Genomic DNA, 18841 nt, shown 5'->3' on the forward strand with positions numbered 1-18841 from the left:
CAAGAACAAAAATTGCTAAACTTTCTGACAGTCTCTCCTGTCAGAAAGCTCATCAAGAACACGAGAAGCTGCACTGAACAGTCTCTCACTCTCTGTGCTGGTGCTTGGGCAGATAAATACCTGTGTGCAATCCGTGCAAGCAAAGGAAAGCGGTCTTTGTTTTTGCGACCGTAGTCAAGGGGATTGTCGCTTCTGGCGTAGTTCAGCTAGATACATCTCAAGTTGTGTTGTAGCAGCGCTAGTTGTGGCACTGCTGTGGATCGGGCGCTTTCCTGTAGAATCTCTTGCTGTACTCTGTATATATATATATATATATATATATATATATATATATATATATATATATATATATATATATATCTTGAAAGTTCTGCTGAACAAACACTGCAGATCGCAAATGTGATGTCCTTATCAGAAACTTTGAAGAATTTCCACACCGCTGACATGATCAGCCTTTGTTTGGTAGCGCCGTGATAAGGGCTAGATCGATCCAGCTTGAAATCAGAGCACTGAGGGGCGGGGCGAGGCGTGGAGGTATTTATTTTTGGCTCAAATTTCGGCCTTTTTTCTCTTTCGGCCGAAAACAGAAAGTGCCATTTTCGGCAGAAAATTTTCGGCGGCCGAAATTTCGGTGCATCCCTAGTAAAAAGATTTGGCGAGGACATCTGCTATCATTGATGTGTCAGGCGGTGGAGGGGGAAGACAGTGAAGTGTGTTGAATGTTCTAAGGAAGCTGCAAATGTCTGTGGTGCTGTTGATCTTGTTGGGGTAGTAGGAAGTTTTTTAAAATATAATGTTATCTGAAAAAGTTGCAAGCAGAGACTGATACTTACTTAGATCTGCTGCATCTTTAGTTTTCTGCCATCTCCTCAGCTGCCCTGAGATCAGTCCTATGTTCACGAAGAACGTCAGAAAGCTAGTACGTGCTGGACTAGAGGAGAGAGGACAGATGTTGTCTAGACAGGTTGTTAAAGTAGAGCTTAGTGTGTCTGTGGCAGTGTTTACATCAAGGGTGGTAGGAAGAGAGGTAGAGACAGCAGTGGAAAGGCGAGAGGGTGAAAGAGAATGGAGGTTACGACGAAAGGAAAGGAAAGTTGGAGTCTGTTTTAATGTAGATGGGAGAGTCATGTTGATTTGAACAAAGTAGTGATCAGAGACATGTAACAGAGTAACAAGAATATCTGAGTTGGTACAGTTACGTGTAAAAATGAGGTCCAGCTGGTTGCCCGATTGATGACAACAAAATGTATGTTTGTGGGTTGCATTGTAGTAATAGCATGGAATTCAAAAGTAGTATTGTTACATAGAGAAGAGTGTGGTGAAAAGTTCAGTTGTTATGAATGAGCAAACCTGTTCCCCCACCCCTACCGGTGTGTCGAGGGGTGTGAGAGAAGGAGAAGTTGTTGGAGAGAGCAGCTGGTGTTGCTGTATCCTCTGGACGTATCCATGTTTCTGTCAGTGCCAGGATGCTGAGGGTGGACTGTGTGGCAAAGGCTGGAATGAAGTCAGCTTTGTTCGCAGCTGACTGACATTTCCAGAGTCCAACTGAGAAGGAGAGCAGAGCAGGTGCTGAAGTGCAAAGTGGCCATAGATTGTGTGGGTTGCGTGTTGTCTTGCATCTACATCTTGTAAATGGTCTGTAACAGATAACAGGGATGTGCTTGAAGGCCTATGTTATTCGTGAAGTAGAATGTTATTATGTTGAAGGAAAATAAGAAAAGAGATACATTAAGTGTTATGGTGAGTGGTGCCTTGTCTGTGCCCTTGCTCGGTGGACTTGCGCAGGTACTCGCTGGTCTTTACACAAGTAGGTCTTCACACGAGGAGGGCTTTACATGAGGGCTACCACTTCTGTTGCCACTTCAACATTCAAGTAAAATATATACACAATGCTAACGAGCCATACAGTGAAAAAATCAGGACATGCCTTAATGCTACTTAGCACAACAAAGCTAGTCACGTGGGCAACCGAAACTACAGGTCACGCAAGATGACAAGCCCGGGAACAAACGTGACTTCAGTACACCACAAATAAATTATGCTACACTTTAGCAATAAAATCTTCGATTAGCTCTGGGGGTCATATAGATCTCCTGTAAAATCAGAAAAACCATAAAGTGATCAAATCATTCCAATGCAATATCTAAAGCAATATAGTGCTGCGTGTAGAGGACAGGTCAGACTGCGGAGATTAATTCCGGTTTATGGGAGTCTATTGTGTCCTAGACATTTGAGATGTCAGGATGCTTTGCTGGGGGTGAAATATTAATTATAATGCTGATAATGTTTCCCTTTCAATTTATTCTCCCAAATCATGCATTATTACAGTACTTGCAAGGTAACTCAGGCATCCTGTATTGAAATTACTCTTCTTTTTCTTGTCCACACTTTTCTTCAATTAATTCAGCTCAAACCACTCAACATACAGACTGCATTCAAACATTGTTTTTTTTTTTGATAATTTCAGTATTAGGTTTGCTATTTTTAGATTTTATCATCTTTAAATCTTTTAAGAAATGTCAGATTAAATTGTCTTGCATTGCTAGAATGTGTGGCATTAAAATATTACTGACAATGATGACGTTATTGTAATATTTATAGAGTGAATTGCAATATGTCCACTTTCTTGGATTTATTTGCGTACTGTATAGGCTTGTGATTTGTCTTTTTTTCTTATATGACTTTAACCATCTATTGCTGCATTTACACTGCAAAGATGGCGTCGCATTGTGTTTTGATTCTCATGCATAGCCAGCAAGCAAGCAATATGTGTGAGAACAGCAGTTAGTCCTGGAGTAACATTCCTTCTAAAAAAAAAACTATTTTATTGTGGTATTTCCTTCAAGACTCACCGATCTAGTTTCTAATCAGAGTCCTGTCCATGTAACCTCCTCTCTCTATTTACATTTTTCATCCTTTCTATTATACTGTATCTAACCGGCTAACTCCTGTTCCTGTTTTCTTTCCTTCAGCTTGCTCTCGGACAGGAAGATACCCACTCCTCATCTTCTTCCTTTTCTCCTTCATTCAAGTCCTCCTCCCCTGCTGACTCCTCTAAAACTCTGGGGGTTCTGGGAGCTCAGGGTTCGTCCTCACCCCTGAGCCGCTTGGTGATGCATAGCCGAGTCCGTGCCACCAATACTTCCACGATGGAGCAGGAATTTTGGGAAATGCTGGGTAGTGACCTCCTTAAATCAGACATGGATGCGTCGGGGAACTCCCGTGTCAAGCGCCATCCCCCAATCGTCAAAACGGGCAAATTTAAGAAGATGTTTGGCTGGGGCGACTTCTACTCCAACATCAAGACGGTGCGCCTCAACCTGCTCATCACTGGTAAGATTGTGGATCATGGGAACGGAACCTTCAGTGTCTACTTCCGTCATAATTCCACTGGCCAGGGGAACATCTCTGTCAGCCTGGTTCCGCCGGTGAAGGCGGTTGAGTTTGACTTAGAGCGCCAGAGTGTGGTCTACCCTAAAGATTCCAAGATCTTCAACTGTCGTATTGACTACGAGAAGGTGGACCGCAGCAAACGCACCTCGCTCTGCAACTATGACCCTTCCAAGACCTGCTTCCAAGAGCAGACACAAAGCCACGTGTCCTGGATCTGCTCCAAACCCTTTAAGGTCATTTGTATCTACATTTCATTCTACAGCACAGACTACAGACTGGTGCAGAAGGTCTGCCCAGACTATAATTACCACAATGAGATGCCCTATCTACCTTCAGGGTAGATCTAAGAGGACCAGCGAACTAAAGGATTAAGGGAGGCTGGTTAAGGGAAGGGGTTAACAAATGAGGGATATCTGGAAAAGATCGAACATTAATTTTTGAGGGGGGTATTTTAAACGATACTTCTTGAAAGACTCTTAACTTTGAGCTTTTGAAATGCCCCCTTATGATCTGAACTCTCTTCTGTATGGCCTGTAGTCATCACAGATGCTTCTCTAAAGGTGAATGTACTGTATTTGATGTGCTGCAGTTGATGTCTTAAAGAAGTTCTGAAACAACCTGGCAAATGTGGCATCCAAAATCACACAGTATATGCAAAACCAAATGGTCAGGCCTAGGTGAAAGTTTTTTGCTGCTCAGGGTGGGAGGGTTGTCTACATACAGTAAGTACAAATTCCTGATTGGCTGCCCTCATCAACAGCCAGTTTAACCATCTTCTAATCCAGTACTCAACTTTTGGGGCAAAAAAAAAAACATACTTGTATGCTGGTCAGGTCAGGGTACTATGCAGAGGTGGAAGAGGTTTTAATTTTGGTGTAACTTGTTTGTTTTGTTCTTTTCTTCAAAAATAAATACTTTAGCAGGAATTAGCTTACACAACCCAACACGGGACATTAGCAAACACATATTATGCCTCATTGACACCTGTCTCCACCTCTGTATATTAAAAACCCAGAAAGAATGACATGGAAAAATCAACTGAAAAGACACCTGAAGCAAAATTCAAAAGTGCAAGAGCAAAATTATCAGATTCAACAGTGAGATAACATTCTCTCCTCCTTCATGTCAATGAAAAAGAAACTGAGAGAACGAAAGCAGAATAGAAAGCTCTCTAATTAAAATATAGTGCAGAAAAAGAGATGTCAAGTCTTTATTGAGCCCATCTCTCTATTTTTCCGACTTTTATGTAAAAACAGAAAGGACATTCTGTTTGGTCAGGATTTCTGACTTTTGTGCTGTGCTAACTATTTTGCTGAATGTAGAATTGCTTCGTCCTTGTCTGAACATTTGCTCGCAGTCAGCCAGTTTATCTTTGACAAAGAGAGAAATGTTATTATGTTAATTCTGCATAATTTAATCACACTACTAAATGGGAAAGCTGGCAGTAGATTCAGAGATTTACCTGGCCTATGTCTCCTTTGGATGTTTCTTAATATATAATTGCCATATTAGATAAACAGTAGTCAGACTGACCTTCAGTTAATACACAGTTTAATGATAATAACTAAGGGAAGACCTTTAATGTTACCAGCCAGGAGTGTGTTTCCCAAAAGCATCGTTAGCCATCTATGGTTGCAAGTTCCATTGTTACCAACATAGTTCATGGTGTCTCCCAAAAATGTAGTCCCAACAAACATTCACAAACAGCATTGCAAAATTGTGTGTTTGGAACTACAGCTCACCTCCTGTGGTTAGAAGCATAGTTTCTTGCTAGTTTGATGTGTGGACATTATTTCACTTCGCTAAAGCTTCTATATCTTTCATTCTGTCAACACTTTGACCACGTTTACATTCATTTGAGAAAAATATTTATTACCGGGGTTTTGCAGAAAGCTGCATTCTGAAACATCACATAAAAGCGAGTGCAGCCGTTTAAGGGATTAAAAGCTGTTAAGAGAAAGCACTTTATCGCACATGGTTTCTGTCAGAGAACACAGATTTTATGTGTTTATGTTAATGCATAAGTGGCGATAATATTTTTTTGTAGAGTGCACATCTGCGTATATGCTTAAGTGTGTCAGTGGAACACCGAAGTCTAATGTAAAGTGAAATCCCACTATTGCAGCACAATGCATCTGTCGCATTACAAAGTGCATGCCACTTTCGTGTCTTTAGCAGCTTTCTTGTATTAAATGTGTAAACAAGTTTAAAATGTAATCTTTACGGAAGTTATTTCTTGACCCCGGAGTAACGTCATGAAAGACAGATCAACTGCCGTGGTTTGAATGATGGATGTACGACATAGTTACGACGGTTTTGGGAAAAAGTTCATTTAGTTCATTTTTTTGCGGTCTAACACCTTGACAAAGCCTTCTTTGCATGGCGATGCTATCACTGTGTGTAGGGTGTTTACTCAAAAAACAAGAGCTAAAGCAGGCAGAGGAAGTTACCAAGATTTTATTTCTAATGACCAGGTCCAGACAGAATCTGTTAACTTTATCTGTGCAGATTTTTTTTAAATAAGCCGAATTCTTGAGAATGGATTTAAATATGGAAAAATATGTGTTAAATATGTGTTAAACAGACCTCAGAGAAATATACTCTTATTGGTATTATTAAATTAGGTAGGAGTATTTAACACACAATAGCCAGGGTGTGGGTATTAATGACGGGCGTTCCGTTTAATTTTCTGCCGAGTTCAGTAGGCACAGATTCTGTGAGGGCCTGCTAATGACTGATCCAACAGGTCTATGTCTGATCCAAGCTGTTATGTTTGATCTGGCGCTGTTGCATCCTAAACATGACACTACATATACATTTTGGCCAGTATAAGACTCAGCATAGATACTGACACATAAAAACCTCTTTCAGTGCTCCAGACTTTGCCCAGTGCAGCATGTCTCGTCTGCCCTGCTGGTGAACTGTGCAGTGGGGCTCACAGCTCTCTGCTCTCTTCTCCCTGAGGCGCCTGTTTGGACTGAGCTTCCTAATCTCCTGCAGCTTAACTACACTACCGCCTGTGCAGGACTACACACACAACACAGCATTACATATTTTGGAAAGACCCACTGTGTAATTGCTCAACCTGCAGGCTTGTTCTGTCTCATTGATTAGTTACAAATCTTTCATTTGTTCTCTATCACTCATTAGATCTTTCATATTTTTTTTTTACTTTCTTTTGCTTGTTTGTCCTTTCATTCGTTTGTTCTTTTTTTCTGTTTTTTTCTCTTTTTTTTTTTTTTGCTCATTTCATTGATTATTTCTCTTGTTAATTTTGCATACACTCATTCTTTCTAGCATTTCATTCTTTGTCTTTATTTCTATCTATCTGGTCTTTCATTATCTTTCATATTTAAAAAAAAATTATTTCATCCTTTTATTTGTTCTTTTCTTTGGTTTTCTTGTTCTTTCATTCATTCATTTCTTGTAATTCCATTCGTTCTGCAATAATTTGTTCTTTATTTAATTCTCTTTCATTTGTTTTGCTTATTTTTTTCTCTTTCGTTTGTTCTTTTTGTTGTTTGCTTGTTATTTCATTCGCTCTTCCTCTTTTGTTCTTCCTTTTCTTTCTCTCTCTCATCCTCAAAAATCTCTTAGTGTTTCCCGTCACTCCACTTATGGTCACAGATTACTTGATGAACCGGCCTCATGCTTCACTCACCTTTAGCTAACATCAAAACATAAAGTGTTCCCTCTGTGCTCTGATACGGGAGTTTCTGACTACTGTGTGCCTGTGTTAGAATGCTAAACATGAGCACAGCAGGAGTGAGAAAAGTACAATGACAAATCAATCTTATGTTGCATTTAATCGCTTTAAAGTAATAGCATTTTGAAGTCTTCTTACTCACAAAGCTCACGGTAAGTCTGTTAATGCCTGTAATAGAACAGTCTCTTCAATAACAGATACCATTACATTCAAGGGAAATATCTCCAAAACAACTCAGAAATCTCCCTCTTAACGCAGAAAGAGGGATAAGGAGACTGCACTGTCACGCACTGATGGGCGTTGCCAAGGCAAGGATAAAAGTTGAAGTGGAGGAACTCTTCAGTTGTCATAGCGACGGGCTCTTTGGCTGGCCTGTCGGGCTTGGACAGAGCATTGGACACCTGGTCAATCCATAGAACCAGAACTGAGCTAGTGTGCTCCATAAGCAGCAAATTGTGGTACTACATGTACTGAACACACATATACTGCACATAAAATATAAAAGTATATGAATATATATATAAATATATATATATAATGCCAGATATATACAATACTTCAACTCCCGGGAACTGGATGAAGCTGTATTACATGTCAGACAAACAGTGGACTTCTCTCCGGTTCATTTGAAGTTTATCTGTTGATTTAACTATTTTTACATTGTTTATTTTGTGTGTGTGTCAAATTGATATAGTGTATGAATGACAATGGTGGCATTTATTGTGATTTTCTGACATCTGACTAAAATACAACTGAATAAATTAGAAGGAAATCACTGAGTATAGCTCCAGAGCTCAGAGGGCTAAAGTGACTGTCGTCTCAGGTCTTGTCTTGTTTTGACTGCTGATTGACAGAGGGGATGACATGAGCATGACATGAAAGTCTATGTTAACTCTATTTGCATACTTGTATTCCGTGCCCATGGCAAAAAGTGGGAAAACAGGAGGCAATAGTCCACTGGGACATTGAGAATGAAAAAGATGGAAGGAGAGGGGAAGAGATACATGACAGAGTTACTGAAACACTAAACAACTATACAATAAACTGCACTTCAACCTAATCACCATGAACTCAAAATGTCTACTGCTGCCATGTTTTTCTTTCATACTTTTTCTCAATTATATTACTTTCTTTTGTATGTTCGCTTCCTTTCATTCTTTTCCTTTTTTATTTATTTACTGTCTTATCCTTTCTTTTAGTAGTTTGTTATCTTTAATTTCTTATTTATTGTTCATTTACCTCCTTCCTTCTTTCCTTCCGTCCTTTCTCTTTCTTACTTTCTTCCAAGTTTGTTCTCTTTTACAGTATTTGTTTGTTGTCATTCGTTTGCGGGTTCCTTTTGGTAATTTCCTTACTTACCCTTATTTGATAGTTTTTCCTTTCTTTCAATAGTTAATTGTCTTTCTTTTGTGTGCATTCTTTCCTACACTTGCTTCTTTTCTTTTTTCAGTAGTTTGTTCTCTTTAATTTGTTTGTTGTCTTTTACTTGTTTCCTTCCTTCATTCCTTCTATTTTAATAGTTTCTCTTTCATTTGTTCGTTGTATTTAATTTGTTTGCTTCCTTTTGTTCATTTCCTTTTTTCATACCTACCCTCCTTTATTTACTTTTGTTTTCCTTTCAATAATTAGTTGTCTTTCTTTTGTTTGCACTCTTTCCTACATTTGCTTCCTTCCTTCCTTTCAATAGTTTGTTCTCTTTTATTTGTTCACCATCTTTAACTTGTTCCTTTCTTCTTCTCTCATTCCTCCCCCCTCTGGTTTTTCACCATAATTAGCATAAAATCTGTCCAGAATCATAATTAAATCTGACTTCCTTTAGCATACAGATGAGCTTAAATAGCCAGAGAATGATGTTGTCATAAAGAAGATCAATTACAGTATTATAGCTGACAGCATCCTTAGCCCTCCATTCTGTTGTCTTTTATTTCAACAACCCCCACTACTCTCTCCCCTTCTTCTCTCTTTCCTCTAATCTCACAGTCTGGCCTCTTGTGTTGCTTGCCTGAGGATAACCTTGGAGAAAGTGATGAAAATACTCTAATTTGGGCTGTATCTCCCTCTCAAACAAATGTTAGTAATGTAATACAAACCAGTGGTGGCCTGTAATACAAAAAGGCTAAAAAGAGACTAAATGAGACAAGGAGAGTGAAAGATAATGGGTCAAATACATGGTAGGAGGACAAAATGCCTAAAAAACTCAATAAAAAGTATTGAGAAAAAGCCAAAGGGCTGTTAAAAGTAAAACACAATGAACAAATAACAGCAAGACATCAATTTGTAACACTAGTTTGGGTTATTCTAAATTGGTTGTTGCCTATTGCTTAAGCCATTAAAGCCCCATACCGTCACCCAATCTTTTAATTTTCCCTATATATATCATTTATTCAATTTTGGATTTGGTTCATCATATTTTCATTTAGTGGCTTAAAGGGATAGTTCCCCCAACAATTAAACTTTATTTTAGAAATTTAGAGACATTTAGAAGAATATTTCAGCTCTGTAGATCCTCACAATGCAAGTGAATCGGTACCATTTTTTAAAAATTCCTCAGACCAGACGGGTTAGCCTTCACTCCTCACACGCATCAGTGAGCCTTGTGTGCCCATGACCCTGTCGCCGGTTCACCGGTTGTACTTCCTTGGACCACTTTTGGTAGGTACAAACCACTGCATACCGGGAACAGTGTGACTCAATATGAGTGGTTAAATCCATATCTTCAGAAGCTTTATGATAGGTCTGGGTGAAAAACAGATTAATATTTAAGTCTTTTTATTCCTATCAGCTCCACTTTCACAATCGTATTTATTATTTTTTTTTTTTTTTTTTGATGATTCACATTCATCTTGCAACCTGCTGGGCAGGGAGTAGCATTAATGTTGATCTGTTTCACCACATAAACATTTAATAATACATTTCTAATAATCATTATCTTTAATAATAAAGATTCTATAGAAGACAGATGTGTTTTTAGTACAATTTAGTTGCGTTTGCATCCTAATAAAGATCAGCTCCAAATAAAGTTTGGGGCCAGCTGATGAGTAACATTATTTAATTTACATCCCAAATCCAATTTCTGTAGCATTTGGTGCTTGGTGAGTAGTCATTTTTAACCCATATTGCTTGGCTGAAGTGCAAAGAAAAAACATTTAGCTGGCCGCATAAAACAACAACTTAAAGACCAAGCAAAAGCCACAGCCAAACAGTAGCATCACAGTGTACTAAGCAAATGCACAAAGGTGTACGCAGTAATCTTTATTATGGTTAGCCCCTTTCTTACCATTGTCTGCCTTTCAGCAAATCAGTTCTAATTGGTGAAAAACATGTCACACAATTAATGGATGTCAGTTGACACATTCAGTACATTATAACACCAATCATTAATGACAGCATCACTTTCATGTAATAACTATATAGGCAATGCACAGAGAGTGAACTGTCCCTGTCAAAAAGAACAGCATTGCTGGTAATCAGCACATTTTGTGCATTTTGTGTTGTGGATGGTGGGGTGCTGGTGTCCCCACCAGGTTTCTTAACTAACTTAACCAGCAAGAGATTCTTGATTAACCAGCTTCCCCAAAAAGAAAATGCTGGTTGACCATTTTTATATACTATAATAAATAATCAATGTGAATGTGTGGGGAGTGAAATGTGACCACATAACTCTTGCTCTTGCTGGTGTGCATTGTGGAAGAAAACAGCAAGCATTCTTTGGGAGTTTTAATAAACATGCTGTGAGGTGTGAAATCAGCGGTAACACTACAGCCTCAGGAGAGCAGGTGAACCAAGAGCAAGCCCACAACAACAGGTACAGACAAGTGTTATTTAGGATACACAGCACGTGTGAGCTGCAGTTTTCTTACAATCATCAGAAAGATGCTCACTAAACTGAAGCATAAGAACAGATTTATAAGCACACATTTATGGGCTGGGACTCACACACAGAAGAAGGGGAGATGGTGAAATGCTTGGTAAATCCACTACTTCAAGGAATGTTTCAAGTACAATACAGTTTAAGCTCTATCGTCAGCATTTATGGTATAATGATGATAACCACAGAAAATAAACATAAAATGTGCTCTGTTTCGGAAGTAAAGCCACAAGACTTAAATATATTGGGGAGAATTCACTAAACAGTTTTGCCACTTTGCGCATGGAATTTCAGTGCAAAAACCAGGATCTTGTTTACTAATCACCCGCTATCTACTGTAAGCAGGCGCAATCAGCACTGAAACAGTGCTGCATCTTGAGTATTTAAAATAATGGCCTTTCTGTGCAGACACACCTCATTTCTATGTTAATTAAGCTCATTATAGATTGATATTTATTTATGCAACTCTGTGCTATTTATATGCCCAGAGCAATAAACGTTGCACTATTACTACCCAAGAAAGACAGGTGGTAAGCTGAATTTATTTAAATGAGATGTTTGTGCATGTTCTATCAATCATGACAGTAGTAACTCATTAAATAATGATAAAATGATGATGAAGAGCATTATAACCTGGCATATACTGTATCCAGATACACAGTGTAGTCAAGTGCAATTTCTGCATGTTAAAGAGATGATTCAGGTATCTGTATCACAGTAGTGGAAAGTCTGTGAAAATGTATATCCACAAAGCTATACTCTCTTCCATTTTAAAACTTTTCTCTAACCACATTTTATACTTTATAACAACAACAACAAAAATATATATTTTCTGTAGTAATTGACATTATGCTAACATGTTTTAAATATATTCACAAAATGCTGTTGAAACAGTTTGACTTGTATTGACCCTTGAACATTGCTTTAATATAAGACCACTACATTAGACCAATCATAGACCCTGCAATGCATTTTATTTAGGCTGAGCTTTTACCTACAGTATTTCCCACAGTAAACCTACAATATAACTGGATCTTCCATGAAATACAACATGATGGAATAGTTCAACAAATTTGGGATTTACTGCATGCCAAAAGAACGCAGAGCCCAACATTGGTGGGTTGAGTGCTATTTTTTTCTTTGCCAGGAGCTGTTGGTCTGATTTTCATAACGAATCATCAATATTGATGTGCTCCCTCTAGTTTATAATCCAACCTGCAGGAACCAAAAGGTTCCGGAATACTCATAAAGCAAAAAAACATCTAACGATAAATAGTCCATGGAAGAAGAAAAGAAAGTGGAAGAGAGTGAGTGAGCGAGGATGAGTAGGACGACGAAGACCAATTAGGAGAGCCGTTACCTGGAAACCAAAAGAGTCCAGAGGCTAGTCATTAACATAGCTGTGCTCATCAAATTCAAATATGTGTGAAGATTTTTTTCTCCGTTCTTTCAGTAATACTGTTTTGCCAGTAGAACTGTGTGTAGACACAGAAATCTAACACCCAAACATTTCGGAAGTCTTTCCATGTATAGGAATTTTAATAGCTTCTCTGGATTGCCAGAATGGCGAGACAGGGATAGGTGACTGTGACGTCAACAACAGAGATTAGCACAACCTGGGCTTACATAGATAAAGTCAGCAACACACACTCCAACAGCTTTGGAAAATCTGCCTTGATACTCAATATTTAATCAAACACCCAGGAAGATAGTGTATGAGAGAGAGAGAGAGACATCCCTGCAACACTAAGGGTTGAGCAAAGAAACAGGCCCTTCTCCAAGGAGCTTCAGTCTTGATGTTTCAGTAACGTCTACTAATCCCATCACACTGAAACCCTGGGCTAAAACCAAAACCCCACCTCTTAAGTCTTGAAGAGCCATTTTGATGTAAACAAACAACATACAGTGGGTTAATGTATTACTTTTAATACTGGCAACAGGCCAATGGTATAAGGTGCCAAACTTCAAAGAATTAAAGAAAAAGGAACATAAGGCATGTCTTTAGGGTCAGTTAGCAGGACACTTGCTGGCTGTACATTACTGGGGTCTCACTGGTGCAGCTGGTATTACCGATAAAATTGAGAAATTGGCTCAGTGGTTGAGGCTCAGGGTTACTGACCAGAAGGTCGGGGGTTCAAACCCCAGCACCACCAAGATGCCACTTTTGGGCCCTTGAGCAAGGCACTTAACTCCAGATTGCTCCAGGGGGGTTGTCCCTGTAATAAGTGCACTGTAAGTCGCTTTGGATAAAAGCGTCTGCCAAATGCATAAATGTAAATGATATTAGCTAAGTTTACATTAATGGCAAAGCTTCTTTTTTTTTTTTTTTTTGTCTGTTTAATGAAGTGAAGTATTTATATAGCATGTTAAAAATAACAAAACTTTTACTAGAGTTGAAACAACTCTTTATACAAAACTATCTATAAACTATAGAAAAGGTTTAAAACATCCCTTAAAACGTATTATTTTACAGAAGCATTTGGGTAAAGGTGCTATTAGTGGTTGTTAATGAGATGTATCTTATGGTTTTACTCTGTGTTGATATTTATTTATTTTTTTATTTTTTGTTGTTTTTAGGTTTGTAATCTTGTGTGAAATATTTTGTATTGTGTGATCATGTCTCTTTATGTAAAGCCCTCTGAGAATTAACTTTTAAAAGCGCTATACAAAATAAAGTTGTTATTATTATTATTATTATAGAACTTAAGTGTATTTCTCAGAATAGAGGCAGTATTGGGTTGCTGGAATTTTGGGTGTCGTCATTAACAACACGACCCGTAATCAATATCACAATCTGTGAATGCTTGTGATGATGTGCTTCAGAAATAAAAAAAATTAACATAGTGACTATTTGCAACCAGGTGTAAATAACACTTGCCACAAAGCGCATCTATTAGTCTATTTGCACCACAATAGTCTACTGGAAACATCAAATGAGAAAGAGCTCACAAACTCAAGGTTGCCAGATTGCGGGACTAAAGAAATATAGAAATATAGACTATAGAAATATAAAGACTAGAAATCTGGCATGCTCACACATGTCAAAATAGAATCACCCTTATTTAAAGTCTGTTATTTATCGAACGTACTAAAATTGTATATTAAATATTATTTATTTTGCATTATTAGCTCTAAGTAATACATTTGATACACAATTGATCTAAAGGGGATGTGGTTTTACAGTTATAAAAACTTTACAAAGTTTGACCTTATCAGACTAGCAATCACTATGTCTAATGTTAACGAGCATTGCCTAAGTTTTGTAACATAATTCATTTCAAAACATCAATGTTTTCAATAAGTCAAAACAACAGCATAAGATATGGCATGTACATGCTCAGATGACATGTATTCAGATATCCGTCTTTTCCTTTCTTTCATTATTTGTCCATTCGCTCTGATAAGATATCCTGCATCCATGTGTACACCGATGCCTCGAACCACATTCATCCATTCAAAGGAGCAAAGCCGAAGCGCAACTTACATCATTACCGAAACAATGTTCTTCCGCAAGACACATGCAGTTTTATTTTGTAACCACTAGAGGGCCAAAAGTTACATAGTGTAGCTTTAAAACGTTTTTTTAAAATTCCTCTAAGTACATCGCAGGGACAGGGATATGCCTGTAATCGGAGAATCACACTAAAACGTGAACAAACATGATAAAACAATGAGCAAGACAAAATGAATGCAGACTGATGATAGATAGATAGATAGATAGATAGATAGATAGATAGATAGATAGATAGATAGATAGATAGATAGATAGATAGATAGATAGATAGATAGATAGATAGATAGATAGATAGATTTTTTTTTGTTGTTGTTGAAAATAAAGAAAGTGTCTCAGATACTGAATATTACTGAATTTAACCAGCCTGAAATTCCAAGGTTTTACTAAGGCATAACTTTCAGTATATACAACCTGATTTACCCTGTAAGGTCAAATCACATTTTCACTTTACTGTAAGTTAATTTCTTTATTCAGGTCAAATCACACTTTTACTTTAATGTAAGTTTCTGCAGCCATCGGACACTTTTCCTCTGTAGGCTGCAACAGGAAGGATGAAAACAAGCTCTCCCCATTCATTTGTATGGTGTATCTGCAAATGGGACTAAGGGCACCTACACACTAGAGTAAACACTGCGTCAGAGAAAGCTGCAAATGCATTGATTTTAAAGAGGATGGTGCATCAGAAAGAAGGACATGTCACGATATGTGCATGAACCCAGATGCACAGACATTAACAAAAAATGATTTATTAGGGAGAAAATAAAACACAAAAACTGGGCATCTAACACAAAAGGCCCAGTCGTAGACAAACATGGCAGAGAAATAAAATTACTCTTAAGAGGGGAAAAACTAAGAAAAGACAACAAATTCGTACCATAATCCAGACTGACCAGGAAACAAAACAAGTAGAATGAACCAGTACCAGACAGAGCACAACTGGGGAAATAAATAGGGAAGCAAATAAGGAGGGTAAGAAGGGAACTGATAAACTGATAAACTGATAACAAGACAAACAAGGGAGAGGTGTTTCACTCAAGACTGAACTGGCAGGAGTGCACATGGCAATGAAAAACCAACAAAGCCATATGCACATATACAAGTGTCAAAACTGTATACAAGGTCAACAGAAGTGGCAGGAACCTGACAGGACAGGGAAAACGCAAGGGTTTGCGATAGTGAAGCACCGTCATACGACCAAAAGTTGAGAACATTGAAACTTTTCCTGCAACGCACTCTGGTGTAGGCATCCATTGACCGATGAGAATTTTGGAGAGGCGGGGCTAGCTGCGCTGTGAAATTGAAAAACATGGCAGACAAGCTCAAACATTTGGTTTATTTATTCCCTCTATTATCTTCCTCGTCAGGCTAAAAAGATTGTGGGGAGAGAGCCTGAATAAAAGTTTCAATATTTACTGGTATATTGCCAAAAAGATATATTTATAGCCATCTCGATCCGTGACTACCTCTACCCTCTGTTGTGCACGCTTTCCAAATTGACCTTTCACAGTCTCATGCATCCAACGCTCCTTTGGAGCTTTTCCTAGTGTAAGCACCCTTACTATCATATAGTGATGGCCACTTTCGAAACACACTTTATGAAGCTTCGAAACCTTTACAAAACATGTGTTTCAAACCAGTGATTCGGAGCTCATATCATACTGGCCAAGTCATGTGATTTCAGCAAACGAGGCTTTGTTACATTATACTGTTTCAAAACATTTCTAAATGTTTCACGGTTATGCCAGGGGGCATTGATCCCACAGTGAAACCCTGAATTAGTGTTAAACGCAGTCTGTAACTGATCTAGAGTCAGTGAAGAAATAAACTAATTGCTGATTTGAATTTTTGTCATTTTAATTTCCGTCGATCGCCTTGAGTGTTCCCGAAGGAAAAAAATCCAAATGTTATGTTTATGAAAAATTATTGTGATATTTAAAAAGATGTATTTGTTTTACAAAAGGTGAATCTGGAATTTTGACAATTGTACATGATAATGAGCCTAGTAGTGGTTAACAAGCTCATCAATTAGTCAATCAATGCGTGAGTTTGTGTCCCATATTGTCTGAGTGTATCTTATTATTAACTTATTATTATAATTATTACTATACTATTTTTATTATAACTAACCTTTTGAGATTTTGGTGTTTCCCCATTCCAGTAGATAGGAGCTGCTCTTGTATGCTGCTTGTTAACATAGAAAAATAGCTGCCCAAGAGCACGCCAGTGGACTGACTTGCTAGAAAGACTTAGAAAAAACGCTCTAGCACAAGCAAGATTTTAGAAACACACATATTTATGAGTTTTCTCAATCACATAATTTATCGGTAAACATGAAAGATGTTTTTTTTCTCAAGAAATCTGAAGTAACAAACAAGAACCCATCAATATTGTTCTAAATGTGCACATATCTCATTACAGCGCATGTCCTAAATGGAAATAAAAACATTTATGGAGTGACTATTTGCAACCAGGTGTAAATAACATTTTCCACACAGTGGAATCTATTGATGAAACTAAAACTATTTGAAGCTGCTTTTTGTTGCTATTTACACTAAATTCCATAAATGCTTTTTGAATATAAAAATATGTCTCATGCCAATAAAGCACCTTAAAACTGAAACTGAAAGAGAGATAGAAAGAGAGACAGAGACATACAGACAGACAGAGAGAGAGAGAGAGAGAGAGAGAGAGAGAGAGAGAGAGAGAGGAAAAAGTAAATGATCATGTTTTAGATGGCTATGTAAAAGGAAAAGAGAAAATGAGAGAGAGATGGATGGATGGAGAGAGATCTGATTAAAGAAAAGCAAAAGAGCATCTGTTAAGCTGAAAAGCCCCAGGCTCCAAAATATGATATGAATAAACTAATTATTCTAATTTAATTGGAATAATCTCCAACAGACCTTGCAAAATTAAATTAAGGGCTGGATTATTCAGTGTGAAAACAATGCTCCATTCATCTAAAAACTCCACCTCACAATGGAAGTAATATGATTGATGAAATTGTAATGATTAAGATTTTGTCAAATATTTTAAACCTACAAAGAGCTTGAGTCCACCTCACAGATGGTTACTGTAAACTGATGTATTAATTAAAATGCTTGATAGAGTAGAAATTAGTGAGAGAGTGACATATCGGCCATGCCACACCAAACATCGCTTTGATTATCGGTAAAACCATATCAGTTTGGCTAATTAACAGATGTTCCCTCCCCACTGATATGTATATTGGCATCAGCCATTGAAAAATCCATATCGGTCGACCACTGGTAGAAATATAGAGTGAGTTTGTATAGTTCATTTGAAAGACGTTTGACTGATTCCTCAAAGGTTTCCATTTTGTGGCAACACATTCTTTTATTTTTATTTTTTTTCTTACAACAAATGATTATTTGTCTTCAGAGGTCTGTTTTTTAATGATCTGACTTGACAAAATCACCCCCTGAGACTACAGAGGAAGCCAACCAAACACATAACAAGGCTTTGAAAAATGTGTGTATCCAGCATAGATACTTTAAACCAACCAAGGGCTTGTTTTGATGTTGTCTAAGCTCAAATAGTGAAAACACAATAAATGTGTGCTGTCACTCCTTACATGCTTTAGTAAGGCAAGTAGCCATGAAAGGCTGTGCATTACAGTAATTTTACCACATATAAGGGCTGTTCTTAGGCACATTGTGAATCAGAATGCTTAAAACCCCTTTAATTGCTTTTATAAAACAGCAGCAACAGCAATATGATATAACAGTTATTATAAATAATAATCAGACTCTTACAATTAATATAGTTCACGAACATATCTTTTCACGGTTGCCAAGCAACGTAGCAACTTGGCACATTAGAGGAGCTGTAAGCGATTTGAACTGTTCTAGAATTTCCACAAGGTGAGCCATTGGATTAGCCACGCCCCCTCTTTCCAAAATCTCACACTCCAAAGAAACCAAATTAGCTTTATTGAGACATCGTGCGGAAACGGTTGTCAAATACAACAGCAGCAAAATAGCACCCTTAACTGACAACTATTATGTGCAACATTAAAATAGCATTAAGGCTCAATAATTTGCTGAAACTACAATTAAATGAGAATACACTAAATGATTGACAGGCAGAAAGTGTCACTGACTGTGCCCATGGACACTTTTTGTTTGCCGTTTAGAGGCTAGAGCTGTCACAGAGACCGGTGAGATTTCTCACGACACTTATTTAATTAATATCTTTCAGGGAGTAGGAGCATTTTCATATATCTTTCCATGAAAAAAAAAATCACTTAATATAGACAGTGGCATCTCTTCATTAAGGGTAGGTGGGGTCATTATCATTCATTTATTTTACAAAATAATAATTTCTGCATCTTAAACTTGTT

The 18841-nt window shown here is 37.7% G+C and overlaps 1 protein-coding gene across 1 annotated transcript in view; it reads left to right on the forward strand.

Annotated features, from left to right (window-relative positions):
- The window catches only part of LOC127652592 (neurexophilin-1-like), a 49749-nt gene extending 45607 nt beyond the window's left edge, over positions 1–4142 (forward strand). Inside the window, exon 2 of the mRNA XM_052138821.1 lies at positions 2973–4142. Within this exon, the coding sequence (XP_051994781.1) occupies positions 2973–3734 (762 nt within the window). The 3' untranslated portion in view covers positions 3735–4142. The remainder of the gene's footprint in view (positions 1–2972) is intronic.
- The last annotated feature ends 14699 nt before the right edge of the window (positions 4143–18841 follow it).

The sequence above is a fragment of the Xyrauchen texanus genome, chromosome 12, assembly GCF_025860055.1.
Source record: "Xyrauchen texanus isolate HMW12.3.18 chromosome 12, RBS_HiC_50CHRs, whole genome shotgun sequence".
In the NCBI taxonomy this organism is placed as follows: domain Eukaryota; kingdom Metazoa; phylum Chordata; class Actinopteri; order Cypriniformes; family Catostomidae; genus Xyrauchen; species Xyrauchen texanus.